This window comes from Bombina bombina, chromosome 7, assembly GCF_027579735.1.
Source record: "Bombina bombina isolate aBomBom1 chromosome 7, aBomBom1.pri, whole genome shotgun sequence".
NCBI lineage: Eukaryota > Metazoa > Chordata > Amphibia > Anura > Bombinatoridae > Bombina > Bombina bombina.
The window spans coordinates 136,473,210-136,499,211 of record NC_069505.1 but is presented as its reverse complement, the minus strand read 5'-3'; the positions used below and the strand labels follow the sequence as shown (position 1 = coordinate 136,499,211).

Genomic DNA, 26,002 nt, shown 5'->3' with positions numbered 1-26,002 from the left:
GAAGATCCTGTCTCAAAGGTAGCTTCCATGGTGGAGCCGATGGCATATTCACCAGGTCTGCATACCAAGTCCTGCGTGGCCACGCAGGAGCTATCAAAATCACCTAGGCCTTCTCCTGTTTGATCCTGGCTACCAGCCTGGGAATGAGAGGGAACGGTGGAAACGCATAAGCTAGGTTAAAGGTCCAAGGCGCCACTAATGCATCCACTAGAGTCGCCTTGGGATCCCTGGAACTGGACCCGTAGCAAGGAACCTTGAAGTTCTGACGAGACGCCATCAGATCCATGTCTGGAATGCCCCATAATTGGGTCAATTGGGCAAATACCTCCGGGTGGAGTTCCCACTCCCCCGGATGGAAGGTCTGACGACTCAGATAATCCGCCTCCCAGTTTTCCACTCCTGGGATGTGGATCGCAGATAGGTGGCAGGAGTGATCCTCCGCCCATTTGATGATTTTGGTCACCTCTCTCATCGCCAGGGAACTCCTTGTTCCCCCCTGATGATTGATGTAAGCAACAGTTGTCATGTTGTCTGATTGGAATCTTATGAATCTGGCCTTTGCTAGTTGAGGCCAAGCCCTGAGAGCATTGAATATCGCTCTCAGTTCCAGAATGTTTATCGGGAGAAGAGACTCTTCCCTGGACCATAGACCCTGAGCTTTCAGGGAATCCCAGACCGCGCCCCAGCCTAATAGACTGGCGTCGGTCGTGACGATGACCCACTCTGGTCTGCGGAAGCTCATTCCCTGGGACAGGTGATCCTGGGTCAGCCACCAACGGAGTGAGTCTCTGGTCTTCTGATCTACTTGAATCACTGGAGACAAGTCTGTATAGTCCCCATTCCACTGTTTGAGCATGCACAGTTGTAATGGTCTTAGATGAATTCGAGCAAAAGGAACTATGTCCATTGCTGCAACCATCAACCCTACTACTTCCATGCACTGAGCTATGGAAGGCCGTAGAACAGAGTGAAGAACTTGACAAGCGTTTAGAAGCTTTGACTTTCTGACATCTGTCAGGAAAATCTTCATTTCTAAAGAATCTATTATTGTCCCCAAGAAGGGAACTCTCATTGACGGAGACAGGGAACTTTTTTCTATGTTCACCTTCCACCCGTGAGATCTGAGAAAGGCCAGAACGATGTCTGTGTGAGCCTTTGCCTTTGAAAGAGACGACGCTTGTATTAGAATGTCGTCCAAGTAAGGTGCCACTGCAATGCCCCTTGGTCTTAGAACCGCTAGAAGGGACCCGAGTACCTTTGTGAAAATCCTTGGAGCAGTGGCTAGCCCGAATGGGAGAGCTACAAACTGGTAATGATTGTCCAGAAAGGCGAACCTTAGGAACTGATGATGATCTTTGTGGATAGGAATATGTAGATACGCATCCTTTAGATCCACGGTAGTCATAAATTGACCCTCCTGGATTGTAGGTAGAATCGTTCGAATAGTTTCCATTTTGAACGATGGCACTCTGAGAAATTTGTTTAGAATCTTTAAATCCAGAATTGGTCTGAAGGTTCCCTCATTTTTGGGAACTACAAACAGATTTGAGTAAAACCCCAGTCCTTGTTCTACAGTTGGAACTGGGTGTATCACTCCCATTTTTAACAGGTCCTCTACACAATGTAAGAATGCCTGTCTCTTTATTTGGTTTGAAGATAAACGAGAGATGTGGAACCTTCCCCTTGGGGGTAGTTCCTTGAATTCTAGAAGATAACCCTGAGAGACTATTTCTAGTGCCCAGGGATCCTGAACATCTCTTGCCCAGGGATCCTGAACATCTCTTGCCCAGGCCTGAGCAAAGAGAGAGTCTGCCCCCTACTAGATCCGGTCCCGGATCGGGGGCTACCCCTTCATGCTGTCTTGGTAGCGGCAGCAGGTTTCTTGGCCTGTTTACCCTTGTTCCAGCCTTGCATCGGTTTCCAAGCTGGTTTGGTCTGGGAAGCATTAACCTCTTGTCTAGAGGCTGCAGAGTTGGGGGCCGTTCCGTTCCTGAAATTGTGAAAGGAACGAAAATTGGACTTATTCTTAGCCTTGAAAGGCCTATCTTGTGGGAGGGCATGGCCCTTACCCCCAGTGATATCTGAAATAATCTCTTTCAATTCTGGCCCAAAGAGGGTCTTACCCTTGAAAGGGATATTAAGCAATTTTGTCTTGGAAGATACATCCGCTGACCAGGATTTTAGCCAGAGCGCTCTGCGCGCCACAATTGCAAACCCTGAATTTTTCACCGCTAATCTAGCTAACTGCAAAGCGGCATCTAAAATAAAGGAATTAGCTAACTTAAGTGCGTGAATTCTGTCCATAACCTCCTCATACGGAGTCTCTCTACTGAGCGACTTTTCTAGTTCTTCGAACCAGAACCACGCTGCTGTAGTGACAGGAATAATACACGAAATAGGTTGAAGGAGGTAACCGTGCTGTACAAAAATCTTTTTAAGCAAACCCTCCAATTTTTTATCCATAGGATCTTTGAAAGCACAATTATCCTCAATAGGAATGGTCGTGCGTTTGGCTAGTGTAGAAACTGCCCCCTCGACCTTAGGGACTGTTTGCCATAAGTCCTTTCTGGGGGCCAACCATAGCAAATAATTTCTTAAATATAGGAGGAGGGACAAAAGGTATGCCAGGCTTCTCCCACTCCTTATTCACTATGTCCGCCACCCGCTTGGGTATTGGAAAAGCGTTGGGGTGCACCGGGACCTCTAGGAACTTGTCCATCTTGCACAATTTTTCTGGGATGACCAAGTTGTCACAATCATCCAGAGTAGATAGCACCTCCTTAAGCAGTGCGCGGAGATGCTCTAATTTAAATTTAAATGTCACAACATCAGGTTCTGCCTGCTGAGAAATTCTTCCTGAATCAGAAATTTCCCCATCTGACAAAACCTCCCTCATAGCCACTTCAGATTGGTGTGAGGGTATGACAGAGCAATTATCATCAGCGCCCTCCTGCTCTACAATGTTTAAAACAGAGCAATTGCGCTTTCTCTGAAATGCAGGCATTTTGGATAAAATATTTGCTATGGAGTTATCCATTACTGCTGTCAATTGTTGCATAGTAACAAGCATTGGCGCGCTAGAAGTACTAGGGGTCTCCTGCGTGGGCAAAACTGGTGTAGACACAGAAGGAGATGATGTAGAACTATGTCTACTCCCTTCATCTGATGAATCATCTTGGGCAACTTTACTATCTGTGGCAGTACTGTCCTTACTTTGTTTGGACGCTATGGCACAATTATCACACATATTTGAAGGGGGAGACACTTTGGCTTCCATACACACAGAACATAGTCTATCTGAAGGCACAGACATGTTAAACAGGCTTAAACTTGTCAATAAAGTACAAAAAACGTTTTAAAACAAAACCGTTACTGTCTCTTTAAATTTTAAACAGGTCACACTTTATTACTGAATATGTGAAAAACTATGAAGGAATTGTTCAAATTTAACCAAATTTTCACCACAGTGTCTTAAAGCATTCAAAGCATTGCACCACAAATTTCAGGCTGTTAACCCTTAAAATGTGGAAACCGGAGCCTTTTACAGTTTTAACCCCCTTACAGTCCCAGCCCCAGCCTTTGCTGCGACTTCACCAAACCCAGGGGAGTATACAATACCAAATGAAGCCTTCTAGGAACCTTTTCAACTAATTCCAGACCCACACACATGCAGCTGCATGTATTGCTCTCAAAAGTAACTGCGCAGTAATGGCGCGAAAATGAGGCTCTGCCTACTACAGAGAAGGCCCTTCCTGACTGAGAAGGTGTCTAAACCAGTGCCTGACGTAAAAAAAACGTTCCCCAAAGTTATAAAGTGTGAATTTCAACATCAAACTGTATAAAATGCCTAAATAAAGCAATCGATCTAGCCCATAAAAGTGTCTACCAATTTTATAGCCCATATTAAGCCCTTTATTCTGTTTGAGACTAAGAAAATGGCTTACCGATCCCCATGAGGGGAAAAATGACAGCCTTCCAGCATTACACAGTCTTGTTAGAAATATGGCTAGTCATACCTTAAGCAGAAAAGTCTGCCAACTGCTCCCCCCAACTGAAGTTATCTCATCTCAACAGTCCTGTGTGGGAACAGCAATCGATTTTAGTTACTGCTGCTAAAATCATACTCCTCTCACAAACAGAACTCTTCATCTTTTTCTGTTTCAGAGTAAATAGTACATACCAGCACTATTTTAAAATAAACTCTTGATAGTAGAATAAAAACTACAACTAAACACCACATACTCTTCACCATCTCCGTGGAGATGCTACTTGTTCAGAGCGGCAAAGAGAATGACTGGGGGGGCGGAGCCTGGGAGGGACTATATGGACAGCTTTTGCTGTGCTCTTTGCCATTTCCTGTTGGGGAGGAGAATATTCCCACAAGTTATGGATGACGCCGTGGACCGGACACACCAATGTTGGAGAAAGCCAAATTAACAACTAGATCCTAGAGTCTTTAAAATTGGTACCCATTTGCAGGGCCTGCAGGGCTGATGGCAGACTGCAGATTCCATAAACCCTTTACAGTTTTGTCATTCATATGAACTGCAACCCATCCCGTACTTATGTGCCTGCCAAGGCAAGTGAGTCTGAGGTCAACCTGCCGGCAGATGTGGGAAAGTTTTGGGGGGTTTCCCGCATTTCTTACTCTGTTTATCCATAGCTTTTTGTTTTTTCACTTCTCGGTGCGTGTTCCACAATTCTACCCAAAGATGCATTGCAAGCAGGAGAGAAAGACAGAGAGAGTCAGAGGCGAATCAGAGAGGCCAAAAATGAGTAAGAGAGAACCCCCTATACCAACAACCCCTAGATTATAAGAGTAAAGACACAAAATGTCAGGAAAGAAAAGGAAAAAAAAAAAATGTGAGCAAGAGAGTGATGTTGAGATTGTTAGAGAGAAAACGCACAGTTAGTAGCCAAATCATAGATATTTATACATAAATATCTATCTATATCTCTATATATATGTGTAAATATAGAGATACATATTGTAGATAAGTATTTAAAAAAAATATAGACCAATACATAACGAATTAAGTGATTAATTTGAGATTCTGGTTATAGAACGATAAAAGTAATTTACATAATGTAAACAACAGACACACCAATTGCTATTATCACCCGAGAGCACAGAAAGACAGCACACGTCCCAAATGGTATATTACTTACTATCTGCAAGCTGAGGCGTTATCACAAACAGTCAGCACCCAGAAACAACATGATAAACAGCACATTATAGCTCTTTAGCAAGTAAACTCACTGAAAAGGAACAAAAATATTGGCTAGTAAACACATGGTCTCATACTAAAATGAACACTTATTTTTACCCACACACATCCAGAAGGTAGAAAAATCACTGAAGGTCACCAGTCAGGAAAGTAAATGTACTAGTCAGTTAGTACTAGCCCTCACAACATTACACATCATATGGAGAACAAGTTCCAATTGTTACTTGTCTTTGCAATCACATTCCTACCAAGCTCAGGGAAATAAAAGACAGAGGCACACTACACAAATATTAATTTGCACTAGTAAACCAACTTGTATATAGAAACATTTAGGGAAACAATTAAAAATGTGGGCTAAATTGTGATAGAGACATCCAAGAATGACCATGAACATAAATACCAGTACAGTGTTCTCCGCAGGACCTTTTACATTTTTAAATGGATACACCTCCAAATTGATTTCACTGACTATATGACTATCATTTAAGCCAATAGTTATCATTACATAAATGTATGTTAAATTATGCAATTCTTTTATGCTTTGGATAATGTTGTTATAATATTACAAAGTACTACACTGTCAAAAATATCTGTGGAGAACCCTGCAGTACATATTTTGGTATGTAATATGATTTGTTTGATTTGAAGTGTTCCCACCATTTTGTAAATGTATACATTATAATTTAGATTTTAAAAACAAATTCATCCATCCAAATGTACAACTGGAGATTTAATAAAGCCATACATAAATATCATTGGAGAAACTTAATTCCATACAAGTTATTGTCAACTCCAATCAAGGGATATGAAACCCAAATAATGTATTTTGTGACTCAGACAGAGAGTACACCATTTTGAAGAAGTTTCTAATTTACTTCTATTACCAAATTTGATTTGTCCACATAAGAGTGACCCTAGGTAGGCTAATAGGACCTCAGGAGTATGCATGTGTCTTTAGCATTCTATGGCAGCAGGGTTTGTAGTAATGTTATATAATGAGAGGGCTATGGCCATAGACTTCTAAAGACACGTGCATGCTCCTGAGTGCCTATGAGCCCATCAAGAAGTACTCTTCAACAAAGGATTCCAGGAGTACAAGGCAAATTTGTTAATAGAGGTAAATTGGAAAAATGTCTAAATTTAAATGCTTTAAATAAACATGAAAGTTTAATTTATAATTTATGGTCCCTTTAAATTTCTTAACCATCACTCACCAGCAAAGACTGGCTCCATAAAAGAGAGCAAGACAGAAACCCAACGCCTACAATCCCACCTATTTAGGAAGGTAGGGGTCTTCTCTTGTTACCATATACCATCATTAGATAAAAATCAATAAATAAATAAAAAGGGGATACTTTAAGTGCTACTTAGGGAACTAAGCCAAGACATGAAAAACATAAATTATGCTTACCTGATCATTTCCTTTTCTTCCGTGGGAAATAGTCCACAGCCGCATTCATTACTTATGGGAAAATAAGAACTTGGCCACCAGGAGGAGGCAAAGACCCACCAGCCAAAGGCTCAAATACTCCTCCCACTTCCCTTATCCCCCAGTCATTCAGCCGAGGAACAAGGAACAGTGGAAGAAGCATCAAAGTGAAAGGGTGCCAGAAGAAAAAAAAAAAACGGGGGGCTGTGGACTCTTTCCCATAGAAGAAAAGGAAATTATCAGGTAAGCATAATTTATGTTTTTCTTCCTAATGGGAAAGAGTCCACAGCCGCATTCATTAAATATGGGAAATTTATACCCAAGCCAAAGAGGACACAGAATGCCAAAACGGGAAGGTAAGAGGCGGACCAATAAAAGGCACCCACCTAAATACAGATTCCCAAGAAACACAAAGTCCCAGTTCGTCCGAAACAGGGAACGAAAAACATTTTGCAAAAACTGGTCCCAGAGACACAAATCTATCAACAGTCCAAAGAACCTAGATAGAACCATGAGTGGGCCCACCAAGATCACCCACCTTCAGGACAGCATCTGACAGGGGCAACAACCCCGCAACAACCCCTCAACCAAGCGAGGGACCCCGACTAAAAATTCCCAGAGGGAAGATACAAGACAGAAGAAGGAACACCGCCCAGGGTGACAAGGAGACAACCCTAAGCCACTCAGTAGGCTACGCCCGAACAGACTATATGAAAAGTCTGTAAGGGACCAGAGAGAAACAAACAAATCTCCAAACGCCAAAACAGCAAGACAACGGGGACACACCAAATAAACGAGGACGTGAGGGAAAAACCCTCACCCCAGAGAGCAGGTGAAAACAGACCGAGTCCCACACCCCAGACCACAAGAGACTGAGGACGTCTCACAAGCAAGGAAAAATTTCCGTAGCCAGAAAAAAACTCAGGAGACAGAAAAAAAGGATGATAAAAACCAGTGGCACAAAAATAAGCAGAGCCCCCATCCGAAAACGCATACCAAACATCCCGCTCCTGCGCAACTGAAACAGCACAGACCAACACTACGCCACTATAGACCGCAGAACATCCCTCCTGACTCAACTTCCTGAGCAAGGAGTTCCCAAGGATCCAACTGCCCCCGAGGGTTCCGAAAAAACACCTCACAAGGAAACTTAAAGGGACATTAAACCCAAATTTTTTCTTTCATGATTTAAATAGAGAATACCATTTTAAACAACTTTCTAATTTACTTCAATTATCTAATTTGCTTCATTCTCTTGATATTCTTTCCTGAAAAGCATATCTAGATAGGCTCAGTAGCTTCTGATTGGTAGCTGCACATAGATGTCTCATGCGATTGGCTCACCAATATGCAATGCTATTTCTTTAACAAAGAATATCTAAAGATTGCAGAAAATTAGATAATAGAAATAAATTGGAATGTTGTTTAAAATTGTATTCTCTATCTGAATCGTGAAAGAAAATTTTGGGGTTTAACCCCTTAATGACAAGTGACGTACCAGGTACGTCCTGCAAAAACTTGCAGTTAGTGACAATGGACGTACCTGGTACGTCACTTGTCTAAGAGAGTGCTGGAAGCGATCGCAATCGCTTCCAGCAGCTCTCAGGGTATTGCAGTGATGCCTCGATATTGAGGCATCCTGCAATACCCTTTAGAAAGCATCCGATGCAGAGAGAGCCACTCTGTGGCCCTCTCTGCACCGGTAGCGATGCGGCCGGTTCGTTGGTGGGTGGGAGCGCAACAGGGAGGCGGGTGGGCGGCCCATCGCTACCCGGCATCCGGCTCCTGTTAGTGCAATGTGCACGCCGGGTGCCGGGAGCGTGCGGGGGCGCGCATGCGCGTGCGCGGGTGCGCGTGCGCGCGCGCGATTACCTACCCACACTGACACCAATGAGTGGGAAGAGGGGGAAAAAATTAAATATATATCGGATCTGGGAGGGGGAGGGGGTTGGGGTATTGTGGGGGGCTGCTACACTACAGAAAAAATTAAAATGGTATTAAAAGATAATAAAAAAAACACTTTTTTGGGGGGCAAATTGGGTACTGGCAGACAGCTGCCAGTACCCAAGATGGCGGCAATTAGGTAGGGGAGAGGGTTAGAGAGCTGGGGGGGGGGATCATGGAGGTTGGGGCTAAGGCAGGAATCCATCACAGCTAAAACATTTTTTTTTTTTTTATTAAAAAAAAGAAAAACTCCTTTTATTTAGTACTGGCAGACTTTCTGCCAGTACTTAAGATGGCGGGGACAATTGTGGGGTGGGGGAGGGAAGAGAACTGTTTGGGAGGGATCAGGGGGTGGGATGTGTCAGGTGGGAGGCTGATCTCTACCCTAAAGCTAAAATTAACCCTGCAAGCTCCCTACAAGCTACCTAATTTAACCCCTTAACTGCTGGGCATAATTTACGTGTGGTGCGCAGCAGCATTTAGCGGCCTTCTACTTACCAAAAAGCAACCCCAAAGCCATATAAGTCTGCTATTTCTGAACAAAGGGGATCCCAAAGAAGCATTTACAACCATTTGTGCCTTAATTGCAGAAGCTGTTTGTAAATAATTTCAGTGGGAAACCTAAAGTTTGTGACAAAATTTGTGAAAAAGTGAACTATTTTTTTTATTTGATGACATTTGGCGGTGAAATGGTGGCATGAAATATACCAAAATGGGCCTAGATCAATACTTTGGGTTGTCTTCTAAAAAAAAATATATACATGTCAAGGGATATTCAGGTATTCCTGACAGATATCAGGGTTCCAATGTAACTAGCGCTAATTTTGAAAAAAAGTTGTTTGGAAATAGCAAAGTGCTACTTGTATTTATGGCCCTATAACTTGCAAAAAAAGTAAAGAACATGTAAACATTGGGTATTTCTAAACTCAGGACAAAATTTAGAAACTATTTAGCATAGGTGTTTTTTGGTGATTGTAGATGTGTAACAGATTTTGGGGGTCAAAGTTAGAAAAAGTGTGTTTTTTTCAATTTTTTCCTCATATTTTATATTTTTTTTATAGGAAATTATAAGATATGATGAAAATAATGGTATCCTTAGAAAGTCCATTTAATGGCGAGAAAAACGGTATATAATATGTGTGGGTACAGTAAATGAGTAAGAGGGAAATTACAGCTAAACACAAACACTGCAGAAATGTAAAAATAGCCATTGTCATTAAGGGTAAGAAAATTGAAAAATGGTCCGGTCATTAAGGGGTTAATGGCCCTTTAAAGTGCATGCTAGCGTTCAAGGAACAACAATTGCCCTGTAGACAACTTCAACCATCCGCAAGCTGGGTAGTAAAACTAACCGTAGGTCAAATTAGTCGACCAATAGAAAAAAGCGACCAGATCCCGGGGAAAAAACCCTGAAACCTGAGAACACAACCCCTAAGGGCAAGCCCGCAGGAAACAGATAGAACATAGCAAATAATGGCAGCTGAGTACAAACTCAGGGACTGCAACCTGCTAGCAAGACAAGCTAACCACCAAGCCACCTAGGCTCAATAGCTTACCAGCAGACAAAGAAACATGACTGCAGCTGTTTCCCAACAGTAAAGCTTCTGGTTACTCTGCAGCGAAGCTGATCCAAGAGACACCAGAGTCCCTCAGGAAAAACTGGCACAGAACGCCCAAAGTGTTGAGTGACCAGCGCAAATCCTAGGACCGAAAGGAAAACGGACCTCTCAGAACCCAACAAAAGGGCCAAGACAGAGAGCAACTGCTCGAGCCCCCTTAACACAAGCAACAAGGCGACCAACAAGTCCAACCCATGCGCCGTGAACAAGTCTGCAGAAGGCAGAGACAACGGGAACAGATGACAAACCGAGCTAGAACTATTCCTAGACACGAAAGAGGAATGGGAAAGGAACCCCCTTACAAGAAAGCCCAGAGCACATCCTCCGCCAAGGTATCAAAACGAATTTACCCTAGACTCCCTAAAAGGGAGACAATAGGACCCGTCCTGACCCAACCCCAATCCTAGGGGCATAACAGAAACATACAGATAGGATAACGAGCTAGATTGCTTCAACCCTAGACATTCCCCTAAGATCCACAATGGAATCATAAAGGAGGAAACCAGACTTCCATAAGTCAACGCCCAAGGCAACAGGCCCCAAGCCGACCAGCGGTAGGCTATCTCAATGAGGAAAAGGAATCTCAAAGCAAATCCAAGATGACACAATAGATACTGCGAACGACACCCACAGCACGAGTCCATTAAAAAAAAAACCTTAACCAGTAGCCCTGACCGAGCCCATCACAGGCCCAAAACCCCCAAGGGGCGATAAAGACGACCAGGACACCAGTGACATCCAAAATCCGATCAGAGTCTAAAAGCTCCAAGGGGCGACCATCAACAGTAGCTCAATAGGGCATAACCGCTACACACGATAAGGACCACACCCCTCAGATCAGGGACGCGAAGAGACACGGTGGGACACCACCGGTCCCCACATCGGGTGCGGACTGACCCAAAGGTCCAGAAGAATAGTGTTTTTCTTTCTTTTTTTCCTTTTTTTTTTTTAAACAAATAGCTGAACAAGCAGTAGGTCCCAGCCATGCTCAACATGAGTCACTCACAAGCAACAAGTCACACTAAAAACTCAAAAAAATAAACAACTTCTGTAGAAGAACTTGAATCAAGCAATCCCACAATCCCCATAGGGAAACAGAAAGAAAAGTAATCCAAACCGGATAAAGGAAAAAACAAGGGCATCCGCCCAGAAGGAACTAGGTTTCCGTAGGACCTGCCAAACGGAAACCGTAACCTCCAGAAAAAAGACTGGGAAAGCTCACAGTAGACCGACCGGGGAGAGACACATCCCCACTAGCCTATCTCGAAGAACCTTGTGAGAACCAAGACGAACCATAAAGGGAATGATCCCCCAATAAATCAAAAGTTTGTCTTAATAGGACACTCAGCCGCACGATCCTATAACGAAATGAACAGCAAGGGGGAACAACCACCCCCGGGGGGAATATTATAGTGTCATTCACGGTCTGAACGCCCGGAATAGGCAGACAGGCACAAAAAAGCAAGGAAACTTCAGGGTCCTGCAATCGAACGAGTGCCATTAAGATATTAAAACGCAAATGCCCCGCCAACTCCGAGGGAAACAATCCATTCTGCGCAGAGGGATCAGTAACATCGGGGACCTCAAAAGTAAAAGGAGTATGCAAGTGGGAAGGCGCCTCCTGAGGAGCAGAACCCCCAGAGGCCGATGGCTCGGAAGGCCCAGGGTCCCCCGAGCCCAAGAGACCCGGGAAACTATCCAGGCACGAGAGACAAGATTGGCAGCCTTGCGATAACAGGGCCAAATTACGGTCCTCATCCGAGGGCCTCTCAGAATTACAATCCTCATTCAAGGACAATTCGGATATAAAAATAGTCCCAGCATTGGAATCCTCCATGGCTTAAGACTGTACAAGATAAACGGATATTGGAAAAAAGCGACTGGCACCCGACACCTATGGCTGGGGGCACTCACCACTTCCTATGACCAGACTTCAGCGGAGCAGACTCTTTCCACTGTCGCCAAACACAGTCAGGAATGCGGAAGGGGAAGAAGCCCCACCCAAGCGTAGAAACGCGCCCGGCCACCAGATGCCCCGTGAAATTCCAAAAAGCACTCCCCTAAAGGGGGGCAAAACCCAGGCCCACAGAAAAAGTTAAGCAAGTCTGAATAAAATAGTCATAACCCGAAGGTATAGTTCCAGGCCGTGTAAACCACAACCGAAAGAACAAGCCAATATGTGCCACATAGGCATGTGTCTCGGCCACAGAGCCCCTATGCACATACACAAGCAGGTTGAATTACATAAGAAACATGATAAAAAATAAACCCTTACCTGTTCACTATCCACCCTAAGGAGGAATTATCCCATGATTCCCAGATCGGAGCAAAAGGTGTCTCAGCGAGGCCCGTACTTGACTGTCATAATAATCACATTACAGATAACGGAATAAAATAAAACGTTCTTACCGGAATCTACACCGTGGAACAGGAACACGGGCCGTTCAAGTGTGAAGAATAGTAGTATTGCCTCCGTCAGGGACTTGAGAGAAGACAGCATGTAGCGAAGCGAAGTTCGGCAAAGCCAAGTGCTGAAAACTGAGTTGTGAATACGAGTCGGAATGATGTCGCAGGGGAAGCTCCCACTGCATCTCCGGACTCGCATTCGCCCAGGCCCTCCATGAGAGACTGACAGGACTACTTAAAACTCCCGTCCCATGTCGAAGGGTAGCACCCTCCATAAGAGACATATGAAAATAAAATAAAGTAAAATAATTTTAAAGAAAACTTCTGACACATCTCTGCCAACCTCCTGGGACAAAAGGCAAAGGATGACTGGGGGATAGGGGAATTGGGAGGAGTATTTATGCCTTTTGGCTGGTGGGTCTTTGCCTCCTTCTGGTGGCCAGGTTCTTATTTTCAAATAAGTAATGAATGCGGCTGTGGACTCTTTTCCATTAGGAAAAAAATTATGGTATGTTTACATTTGTATTTATCTTGGCTCACCTTAGCAGCAGTAACAAACAAAGATGTCATTAAAACAAAAATAGAACAAAACATCAAACAAATTAAGCTGCAAAATATACGTAATATAAAAGCTAACACAGAATGCAGAATTTTACTTTCAAATTTGGTGTTAGCAGACATTCAAACAACCAGTTTATAGTACTTCAAAACATGAGAACACATTGCTGCCTTAAAGTGATACTAAACCCATTTTTTTTTTTATTTTATGATTCAGATAGAGCATGCAATTTTAAGAAACTTTCTAATTTACTCCTATTATAAATTTTTCTTCGTTCTCTTGCTATCTTTATTTAAAAAGTAAGACTGTAAAGTGAAGAAGCCAGCCCATTTTAGTGCTTGCTTTTTGGTGGCATTTAGTCACCAATAGGCAAGCGTAACCCAGGTTCTAGCAAATAGCAAGAGAACAAAGAAAAATTGATAATAAATTAGAAAGTTGCATAAAATTGCCTGCTCTATCTGAATCATCAAAGATTTGGGTTTAGTGTCCCTTTAAACAGGTCATCAGAAGCGATGACTGAGCTGTCAGTATAGATCTAACTGGGCCAGAGAACATTGCATTATCACCTCCAGTGCTGACAACTCATACTATTGATGCAAGCAGAGCCTTCAAGCGCCCTACTACTCTAAGACCACATGAGGATCCAGAATGAGCCTTGAAAAAGTAACTGTCGCTATTTAAGATGCTCATTTCATGCTCTGGAATTACCTCTTTACCTCTTCTATACTGATCCTCTGTTTCCTCAAAGAGACTGAGAGGAGGTACAGCTCATCTACAAAGAGAAAATATGCCCCCTCGGGACACTGATCATCCTCTAGGCCTTTATCCAACAGAAGAGATAATGGCTACCAGTAGAGTAAGGCCAGACCTTCAGTGGTATGAGACAAACATTGTTCTGGCTTGCATTTATATCTGTGGAACCTATGTGTGACACTGTAAGAACCCGCAAAAACTTTCCCTACAGGCAAATGAAGGGACAAAATAAATGTGCTTATTGTTTTGTATGCACCATTATCTGCTTTCCAAGAGCATTCACCTTGTACTAGAACACTGAAAACAAATGGGAGGTTTATGGTGCTCTGTAATAAAGTGGCTTGTGCAGCAAGTTCATACATTGCTTTTCACAAGCCTTATTACAGAAATAAATAGCAATTGTTCAAGCCGATACATAATACTACATAGCTAGAAAGCCTACCTAACACCCTTACTAGATAAAGCTTAGAAACTGAACATGGTCAAGTTGATTGTTCTACATTAGAGCAATTTCACATTCTTTCCTCATCCCATAGACTTGGACCAAGTTGGGTCTGTGCCTGGCAGAAAAGTGAAGGGTAACAATTAACATCCTTCACTTAAAATGCACAGTAAACGCCTTGAGATTTTTATAAATAAGTTTAGTTTTGCATAATTTAAAAACTAAGCAATTCATGTTTTCGTTATTTATTTTGTCCTCTTTTCATGTAATTTTGCTCTTAAAATTGAACAATTTCTAATTCTCAGAACTTGAAATGCACCTGCTGACTTAAGGCTAATCCAGCTACATTTCTTGACCGAATTGGATTTATCAGGTAACAACTGCAAAACAATGCATTTTATACGAACGTTACGACAGAGGCTAGCATAGTTGTCTGAGGTCTAAAGCCCTGATTGGCTCCTCCAAATAAGGCAAATGGTGGGTGGAGTTTGACTATTGAAAAATAATTGCCATAAAAAGAATGTTAATTTGTTTTAAAAACATTAAGACTTGGCTGATGTGTTGCTTTAGGATAACTTATCAGCCAAGTCTTGTAATTCAAGGTGTTTACTATCCCTTTAACACATTATGAATCTATGCAACAAGTTACTATTATCTTGGCATCTACCAAATCGGAAAAGGGTTTTGATGGGGTCAGTTGGCTTTGTCTTAGGAGTACTTTGCATCCCTTTGCATAACAATACTTTAATTAAAGGGGCATGCAACCCAACATTTTTCTTTCATGATTCAGACAAAGCATGCAATTATAAGCAACTTTCTAATTTATGTTTATCATAAATTTATTTGTTCTCTTTGTAATCTTTTGTTGAATATCAGGGACATAAGCTCATGAGCAAGCAAGTGCCTGCAGCACTATATGGCAGCAGTTTTGCAAGAATGTTATCCATTTGAAAGATGGCAGCAGTATTTCCTGCCATTTAGTGCTCCAGAAACCTAGCTAGGTATCTCTTCAATAAATTAAGTTCAGTAAATTGGAACATTTTTATTTTAATTTATGCCCTGTCTGAATCTCAAAATAATGGTTTTTAGTTTCATATCCCTTTAAAATAATATTTGTGTGGCACTCCAATCATTTTTTTAATAACCTTTTGTCTTGCTCAGTTGCTCATGAATGGGGAGAGACAGAGATACACCCCTTCCACCACCTTTTCATCATTTGCGATTTGGACGCTTTCTGCTAGAATGCGAAAAAAGACGATACAATTTGGGAAAAACAGAATTTATGTTTACCTGATAAATTACTTTCTCCAACGGTGTGTCCGGTCCACGGCGTCATCCTTACTTGTGGGATATTCTCTTCCCCAACAGGAAATGGCAAAGAGCCCAGCAAAGCTGGTCACATGATCCCTCCTAGGCTCCGCCTTCCCCAGTCATTCGACCGACGTAAAGGAGGAATATTTGCATAGGAGAAATCATATGATACCGTGGTGACTGTAGTTAGAGAAATTAAATCATCAGACCTGATTAAAATCCAGGGCGGGCCGTGGACTGGACACACCGTTGGAGAAAGTAATTTATCAGGTAAACATAAAATCTGTTTTCTCCAACATAGGTGTGTCCGGTCCACGGCGTCATCCTTACTTGTGGGAACCAATACCAAAGCTTTAGGACACGGATGATGGGAGGGAGCAAATCAGGTCACCTAGATGGAAGGCACCACGGTTTGCAAAACCTTTCTCCCAAAAATAGCCTCAGAAGAAGCAAAAGTATCAAATTTGTAAAATTTGGTAAAAGTGTGCAGTGAAGACCAAGTCGCTGCCTTACATATCTGATCAACAGAAGCCTCGTTCTTGAAGGCCCATGTGGAAGCCACAGCCCTAGTGGAATGAGCTGTGATTCTTTCAGGAGGCTGCCGTCCGGCAGTCTCATAAGCCAATCTGATGATGCTTTTAAGCCAAAAAGAGAGAGAGGTAGAAGTTGCTTTTTGACCTCTCCTTTTACCAGAATAAACAACAAACAAGGAAGATGTTTGTCTGAAATCCTTTGTAGCCTCTAAATAGAATTTTAGAGCACGAACTACATCCAAATTGTGCAACAAACGTTCCTTCTTTGAAACTGGATTCGGACACAAAGAAGGCACAACTATCTCCTGGTTAATATTTTTGTTAGAAACAACTTTCGGAAGAAAACCAGGTTTAGTACGCAAAACCACCTTATCTGCATGGAACACCAGATAAGGAGGAGAACACTGCAGAGCAGATAACTCTGAAACTCTTCTAGCAGAAGAAATTGCAACCAAAAACAAAACTTTCCAAGATAATAACTTAATATCTACGGAATGTAAGGGTTCAAACGGAACCCCTTGAAGAGCTGAAAGAACTAAATTGAGACTCCAAGGAGGAGTCAAAGGTTTGTAAACAGGCTTGATTCTAACCAGAGCCTGAACAAAAGCCTGAACATCTGGCACAGCCGCCAGCTTCTTGTGAAGTAAAACAGATAAAGCAGAAATCTGTCCCTTCAAAGAACTTGCAGATAATCCTTTCTCCAAACCCTCTTGTAGAAAGGATAGAATCTTAGGAATTTTTACCCTGTTCCATGGGAATCCATTCGATTCGCACCAACAGATATATTTCTCCCATACTTTATGGTAAATTTTCCTAGTTACAGGCTTTCTAGCCTGAATAAGAGTATAAATGACAGAATCTGAGAACCCACGCTTTGATAAAATCAAGCGTTCAATCTCCAAGCAGTCAGTTGGAGTGATGCCAGATTCGGATGTTCGAACGGACCTTGAACAAGAAGGTCCCGTCTCAAAGGTAGCTTCCATGGCGGAGCCGATGACATATTCACCAGGTCTGCATACCAAGTTCTGCGTGGCCACGCAGGAGCTACCAAGATCACCGAAGCCCTCTCTTGATTGATCCTGGCTACCAGCCTGGGAATGAGAGGAAACGGTGGGAACACATAAGCTAGGTTGAAAGTCCAGGGCGCTACTAGTGCATCTACTAGAGTCGCCTTGGGATCCCTGGATCTGGACCCGTAGCAAGGAACCTTGAAGTTCTGACGAGACGCCATCAGATCCATGTCTGGAGTGCCCCATAATTGAGTTATTTGGGCAAAGATTTCCGGATGGAGTTCCCACTCCCCCGGATGAAATGTCTGACGACTCAGAAAATCCGCTTCCCAATTTTCCACTCCTGGGATGTGGATTGCAGACAAGTGGCAGGAGTGAAGCTCCGCCCATTGAATTACTTTGGTCACTTCTTCCATCGCCAGGGAACTCCTTGTTCCCCCCTGATGGTTGATATATGCAACAGTCGTCATGTTGTCTGATTGAAACCTTATGAATTTGGCCTTTGCTAGTTGAGGCCAAGCCTTGAGAGCATTGAATATCGCTCTCAGTTCCAGAATGTTTATCGGGAGAAGAGATTCTTCCCGAGACCATAGACCCTGAGCCTTCAGGTGTTTCCAGACCGCGCCCCAGCCCACCAGGCTGGCGTCGGTCGTTACAATGACCCACTCTGGTCTTCTGAAGCTCATCCCTTGGGACAGGTTGTCCAGGGTCAGCCACCAACGGAGTGAATCTCTGGTCCTCTGATCTACTTGGATCGTCGGGGACAAATCTGTATAATCCCCATTCCACTGTCTGAGCATGCACAGTTGTAATGGTCTTAGATGAATTCGCGCAAAAGGAACTATGTCCATTGCCGCAACCATCAAACCTATTACTTCCATGCACTGCGCAATGGAAGGAAGAAGAACAGAATGAAGTGCTTGACAAGAGCTTAGAAGTTTTGATTTTCTGGCTTCTGTCAGAAAAATCTTCATTTCCAAGGAGTCTATTATTGTTCCCAAGAAGGGAACTCTTGTTGACGGGAATATAGAACTTTTTTCTACGTTCACTTTCCACCCGTGAGATCTGAGAAAGGCTAGGACAATGTCCGTATGAGCCTTTGCTTGAGGTAGAGACGACGCTTGAATCAGTATGTCGTCCAAGTAGGGTACTACTGCAATGCCCCTTGGTCTTAGCACCGCTAGAAGGGACCCTAGTACCTTTGTGAAAATTCTTGGAGCAGTGGCTAGTCCGAATGGAAGTGCCACAAACTGGTAATGCTTGTCCAGAAAGGCGAATCTTAGGAACCGATGATGTTCCTTGTGGATAGGAATATGTAGATACGCATCCTTTAAATCCACCGTGGTCATGAATTGACCTTCCTGGATGGTAGGAAGAATTGTCCGAATGGTTTCCATCTTGAACGATGGGACCTTGAGAAATTTGTTTAGGATCTTGAGATCCAAAATTGGCCTGAATGTTCCCTCTTTTTTGGGAACTATGAACAGATTGGAGTAAAACCCCATCCCTTGTTCTCCTAATGGAACAGGATGAATCACTCCCATTTTTAACAGGTCTTCTACACAATGTAAGAATGCCTGTCTTTTTATTTGGTCTGAAGACAATTGAGACCTGTGGAACCTTCCCCTTGGGGGTAGTTCCTTGAATTCCAGGAGGTAACCTTGAGAAACTATTTCTAGCGCCCAAGGATCCTGAACATCTCTTGCCCAAGCCTGAGCGAAGAGAGAGAGTCTGCCCCCCACCAGATCCGGTCCCGGATCGGGGGCCAGCATCTCATGCTGTCTTGGTAGCGGTAGCGGGCTTCTTGGCCTGCTTACCTTTGTTCCAGCCTTGCATCGGTCTCCAGGCTGGCTTGGTTTGAGAAGAATTACCCTCTTGCTTAGAGGATGTAGAATTTGAGGCTGGTCCGTTTCTGCGAAAGGGACGAAAATTTGTTTTATTTTTAGCCTTAAAAGACCTATCCTGAGGAAGGGCGTGGCCCTTTCCCCCAGTGATGTCTGAAATAATCTCTTTCAAGTCAGGGCCAAACAGCGTTTTCCCCTTGAAAGGGATGTTAAGCAATCTGTTCTTGGAGGACACATCCGCTGACCAAGACTTCAGCCAAAGCGCTCTGCGCGCCACAATAGCAAAACCTGAATTTTTCGCCGCTAATCTAGCTAATTGCAAAGTGGCGTCTAAGGTAAAAGAGTTAGCCAACTTAAGTGCTTGAACTCTGTCCATAACCTCCTCATAAGAGGATGCTTGACTGAGCGACTTTTCTAGATCCTCGAACCAGAAACACGCTGCTGTAGTGACAGGAACAATGCATGAAATTGGTTGTAGAAGGTAACCTTGCTGAACAAACATCTTTTTAAGCAAACCCTCTAATTTTTTATCCATAGGATCTTTGAAAGCACAACTATCTTCTATAGGGATAGTGGTGCGTTTGTTTAGAGTAGAAACCGCCCCCTCGACCTTGGGGACTGTCTGCCATAAGTCCTTCCTGGGGTCGACCATAGGAAATAATTTCTTAAATATAGGGGGAGGGACAAAAGGTATGCCGGGCCTTTCCCATTCTTTATTTACAATGTCCGCCACCCGCTTGGGTATAGGAAAAGCTTCGGGGGGCACCGGGACCTCTAGGAACCTGTCCATCTTACATAATTTCTCTGGAATGACCAAATTGTCACAATCATCCAGAGTAGATAACACCTCCTTAAGCAGAGCGCGGAGATGTTCCAATTTAAATTTAAATGTAATAACGTCAGGTTCAGCTTGTTGAGAAATTTTTCCTGAATCTGAAATTTCTCCCTCAGACAAAACCTCCCTAGCCCCTTCAGACTGGTGTAAGGGCATGTCAGAACCATTATCATCAGCGACCTCATGCTCTTCAGAATCTAAAACAGAGCAGTCGCGCTTTCGCTGATAAGTGGGCATTTTGGCTAAAATGTTTTTAATAGAATTATCCATTACAGCCGTTAATTGTTGCATAGTAAGGAGGATTGGCGCACTAGATTCACTAGGGACCTCCTGAGTGGGCAAGACTGGTGTAGACATAGAAGGAGATGATGCAGTACCATGCTTACTCCCCTCACTTAAGGAATCATTTTGGGCAACATTATTATCAGTGGCATCATTGTCCCTACTTTGTTTGTCACATTCAACACATATATTTAAATGGAGAGGAACCTTGGCTTCCGAACATACAGAACATCGTCTATCTGATAGTTCAGACATGTTAATAGGCATAAACTTGATAACAAAGCACAAAAAACGTTTTAAAATAAAACCGTTACTGTCTCTTTAAATTTTAAACTGAACACACTTTTTTACTGAATATACGCAAAAGTATGAAGGAAATGTTCAAAATTCACCAAAATTTCACCACAGTGTCATAAAGCCTTAAAAGTATTGCACACCAAATTTGAAAGCTTTAACTCTTAAAATAACGGAACCGGAGCCGTTTTTACATTTAACCCCTATACAGTCCCTGGTATCTGCTTTGCTGAGACCCAACCAAGCCCAGAGGGGAATACGATACCAAATGACGCCTTCAATAAGCTTTTTCAGTGGGTCTGAGCTCCTCACACATGCATCTGCATGCCTTGCTTCTCAAAAACAACTGCGCATTAGTGGCGCGAAAATGAGGCTCTGCCTATGACTAGAAAAGGCCCCCAGTGAAAAAGGTGTCCAATACAGTGCCTGCCGTTTTTTTTAATAAAATTCCCAAGATTAAAATAACTCTCCAAAGTTATAAACCATTAAATATGCTTATAAAGTAATCGTTTTGGCCCAGAAAAATGTCTACCAGTCTTTAAAGCCCTTGTGAAGCCCTTTTATTCTTATATTGAAAATTAAGAAAATGGCTTACCGGATCCCATAGGGAAAATGACAGCTTCCAGCATTACCAAGTCTTGTTAGAAATGTGTCATACCTCAAGCAGCCAAAGTCTGCTCACTGTTTCCCCCAACTGAAGTTAATTCCTCTCAACAGTCCTGTGTGGAAACAGCCATCGATTTTAGTAACGGTTGCTAAAATCATTTTCCTCTTACAAACAGAAATCTTCATCTCTTTTCTGTTTCAGAGTAAATAGTACATATCAGCACTATTTTAAAATAACAAACTCTTGATAGAAGAATAAAAACTACATTTAAACACCAAAAAACTCTGAGCCATCTCTGTGGAGATGTTGCCTGTGCAACGGCAAAGAGAATGACTGGGGAAGGCGGAGCCTAGGAGGGATCATGTGACCAGCTTTGCTGGGCTCTTTGCCATTTCCTGTTGGGGAAGAGAATATCCCACAAGTAAGGATGACGCCGTGGACCGGACACACCTATGTTGGAGAAACTAAGCTAAAGTAATTACTTTACTATATGTGGGTGGTAATGGTTACATTAACAGAGTTTCAGGAAGAATTTAACATGGTCTCCAACTGCCTACTAAACATGAATAAGTCAGTGTTTCTTTACATTAGGCATACAAAAAGAGAAGCGCTCCACCAGGAACGAACAACAGCTCAATAGTATGTTCTATGGAGAGTTACCACCAAGGATCAGCCTCTTTTAGACCAGTTGTGCTTTTCACAGAGGAAAACTTTCCCGAAGTATATCAGTCTGATCCCGCCAAGTATGGTCAGTCTGGTCCCGAAATACCAGGCAATTCTCCTTTAAACAAGGAACATGACAACCCCAGATGATCGTTTCGGCCTTCTGTGGGCCTTGTCAGTGAGATGCAGCCATATTAGTCTAAGAACACTGGGCTAAGAGAGGTGGTAACTTGCCATAGAACAAGCTACTGAGCTGTTGTTCGTTCCTGGTAGAGTGCTCCTCTCTTTGTATGCATTTGTATTATGACCCTGGGGCGGTCTCCATAAGGGTTACGGGGAAAACCAGACGTGAACTCCTTGCCTAGTGAGCTTTGAGAAATAAGGCTGCACCTCACTGATCGGGCCCACAGAAGGACAAAACAATCGTCTGGGGTTGTCATGTTCTTTGTTCAGAGGAGAATTGCCTATTTCAGTGCTGGGCTAACCATACTCGGCGGGATCAGACTGATATACTTCAGGAAGTTTTTCTTCTGTGAAAAGCAGAACTGGGCTAAAAGAGGTTGCTCCTAGAAGGCAATTCACCATAGAACAAGCTACTGAGCTGTTAATTCTTGGTATGTTGTAAGGATTAAGGCTGGAACCACCATCTGTATACTATACATGAGATGACAAAACCATAAAACAGCTCAGTTGTCTTCTCATATCATACCATTAACTGTAGCAAACAATTTACATTTTACACGTATCAAGAGATATGCGTTTATTATGGGGCTGTATGTTTTAATACAAAATAAATAATAAATTATATACACACACACACACACACTAATGGACAAGAACTTCAATGAATATGCAGTGCCAACAGCCCTAGCATATAGGGGAGAATGCAATATGACAGAACACAAAGTGGCACACCGTGATGAAGCCTGCATCAATCATTGACAACACAGACACTTATAAACAGCAGCGCCTGAAAGCTAAAGGAAAGCACCATCCTGTCTAATAAATAAAAAAGGATGTGCAAGGAGTTTCACAACCACATGAAAAGGGCTTCTGAATTGCACCCTTTTAAAGTGACCAGTCTTTGCTGGTGAGTACTGCTAGGGTGAGCAAAGATATACTTTGTCCCCACAATTACTCCCACACCAACTCACATATGTTCCTCACACATTCATTTCCAAATTTTGCATTACTACTCAACAACTATCTGCTCCCCTTACTTAAGGAGACCCCTTTATCGCCCTGAGTATCCCACCCAATGTCAGAAAGAACTATGTAGGACTCTCAAGAGCACTGAAAATACTTAACCCACACCCTAAAGGGGGAGAGGGGAAACCATGGGGTGAGTCTGAGCACGAATGATGGGAGTGGGTTGCAGGGGAGAGCGATGCAGTGATGCCTCATGTACCATTCCTGCTGTTCTATACACACCAATGGATGCCACAAAATTCTCTTCTTTAAGACTTCGGGTATCAAATTCTCTTGCCCCTTTGCCAACTGGGCCTGATGGGCGGGGTAACAGCTGTTGGGTGGGTAGCTGGGGGGCAGGTCGAGATTCAACCCTTTGGGAAGGAACAGCATCCCTAGATACAGGAGTAACAGCTCCATCTGCTGAAGGACTGTGCTTCCTTTTTTCAGGTTCTTTTAGAGAAAGAGTGACAGAACGAGGGACAGAGAGAGCAGGGACAGAGAAAGAATGAGACAGAGAACAAGAGAGAGAAAAAAGAAAGGAAGACAACAACATAAGTAAAGAAGACCGTAAAAAAAAAGAAGATACATTTGAAGGAAATATGTTAATTTATAGCAATATAGAAAAGGTAAGATGGGAGGAAGACATATATACAAGGAGAAAATCCCCAGATTCAGGTAAGCATAGTAAGGAAATAAAAAAAGAGAATGAAAAGAAAGTTATTCAGCTGTATACAAAGAGATCAATCTAATCTAGATGTAATGAAGAGGAACTCAAACCACAACATACTTTTCCCTGAATTCTACCAAAATGAACTCTCTTCTGGCTTTTTTACCTTTGCTGTAATAATGTGTATGAGCTATTTCCAGCAGACTGAAGATGCTAGCCATGCCTCCCAGTCCAGCGTTGGCGTAGGATTGCTCTAGGCTGGACACAGTGCATTTCAGCAGATCAAGCATGCCCTTGTAGACTTTTTTGCTTATTTCCTGCACAATGGGAAAAAATAGAAAAAAAGATTAAACTCTATTACACCAGCAGTTTCAAATCCTGCCACTAAGTTTCACTAGAAAGAGCTATCCCATTACACCCTTGACGGTTCCTGTAGATAATGAATATGAGCAATTTCCATCTTAACATTTAAAATTTTATGAAATCATAAAATGGGTGTTTAAAAGATAATATACACATATCACTGTTGTACCATTAACCCCTTAAAGACCAGGAATTTAAGAAAAAAACTTCCCCAAAAGATCAGAGAAATTTTAGCATTTTTGCTATCACTCCATTTAAACAGACATAGAGCCTGTTTTTTGTTTTTATTTACCTATCAAAAAATATATATATATTATGTATATATATTAAACAACAAAGTGTTGATCTAGGTCCATTTCGGTATATTTCATGCCACCGTTTTGCAGCCAAATGTGATCATATTTAAAAAAAAAAAAAAAATCACAAACTTTGGGGTCATCGCTGATATTATTTACACACAACTACTGCAGTCATAAGACAAATGGTTGGAAAAGCTTATCTGGGATCCCCTTTGTTCAGAAATAACAGACATACTTGGCTTTGCCATTGCCTTTTGGTAATTGGAAGGCTGCTAATTGCAGCTGTGCACAACACTTCTAAAAATACCGGCAGTGTAGAGGTTGATCAGGTAGCATGTAAGGTTAAGTTTAACTGTAGTGTAGAGATTACCCTTCAACCTGATACCTCCCATCCCCTAATCCCTACTTGATCCCTCCCTCACCCCCCACTGGTCACCACCATCTTATGTACTGGCAGACAATGCTAATGTGAATGTGAAGTTTTAGGGCATTTATTTATTTATTTTAAAAATCTGCAGTTAAGGATTCCACCCTTACCCTCCCCAAAGAGCTCTCCAACCCCTCCCCCCAACTATTGTCTGCCATCTTAGGTACTGGCAGCTGTCTGCCAGTGCCCAGTTTATATACATTTATACATGTATTTTTATTTATTCAAAAAAACATTTTTCTGTAGTGTAGCAGCCCCCCTCATCCTCCCCACCTCCCGCTCCAAGCAATTGTTCTGTAAGGCCCCCCTCTCCCCTTTAATAACACATTTTTTGTAGGTAGTAGATCCCTCCCTCTGTGGAAATCCTTTTCTGCAATGTAGCAGTCCCACATTATTTTATGTTTTTTGGAGGAAGCCATTAGAGCTTGCGAATGGTTTCACCACCGACAGCCATTTGCATTCCATATGAAACAGAGGAAAGGATGCAAGGGAGCTCTGAAGCTCTCTTTTTCAAATTTTGAAACTATACTGGATGAAATAAAGCTGCAAATGCTTAGTGTATTTTGGTAGGGTGGAAAAAACCCAGCATGCATTTAACGCCCACAGATTACACCAACAAGCATACAATACATGACAAAATATAACAGGAAAGTAAAATGGTGAAAAACTAAATTTATGCTTACCTGATAAATTTATTTCTCTTGTGGTGTATCCAGTCCACGGATTCATCCATTACATGTGGGATATTCTCCTTCCCAACAGGAAGCTGCAAGAGGACACCCACAGCAGAGCTTTCTATATAGCTCCTCCCCTAACTGCCACTCCCAGTCATTCGACCGAAGACAAGCAAGAGAAAGGAGAAACTATAGGGTGCAGTGGTGACTGTAGTTTAAAAATAAAAAACACCTGCCTTAAAATGACAGGGCGGGCCGTGGACTGGATACACCACAAGAGAAATAAATTTATCAGGTAAGCATACATTTTGTTTTCTCTTGTAAGGTGTATCCAGTCCACGGATTCATCCATTACTTGTGGGATACCAATACCAAAGCTATAGGACACGGATGAAGGGAGGGACAAGGCAGCCCTTAAACGGAAAGCACCACTGCCTGTAAGACCTTTCTCCCAAAAATAGCCTCCGAAGAAGCAAAAGTATCAAATTTGTAGAATTTAGAAAAAGTATGAAGCGAAGACCAAGTCGCCGCCTTACAAATCTGTTCAACAGAAGCCTCATTCTTAAAAGCCCATGTGGAAGCTACCGCTCTAGTGGAATGAGCTGTAATTCTTTCAGGAGGC

General features: G+C 42.7%; 1 protein-coding gene across 1 annotated transcript in view; it reads right to left on the bottom strand.

Moving 5' to 3' along the window:
• MADD (MAP kinase activating death domain) overlaps positions 1 to 26,002 on the bottom strand; it is a 372,537-nt gene that overhangs the window by 148,643 nt on the left and 197,892 nt on the right. The window contains exons 18-20 of the mRNA XM_053720335.1: positions 23,784 to 23,934; positions 23,191 to 23,400; positions 4,649 to 4,702 (exon numbers count right to left, since the gene is read on the bottom strand). Coding sequence (XP_053576310.1) covers positions 4,649 to 4,702; positions 23,191 to 23,400; positions 23,784 to 23,934 — 415 coding nt within the window. The remainder of the gene's footprint in view (positions 1 to 4,648; positions 4,703 to 23,190; positions 23,401 to 23,783; positions 23,935 to 26,002) is intronic.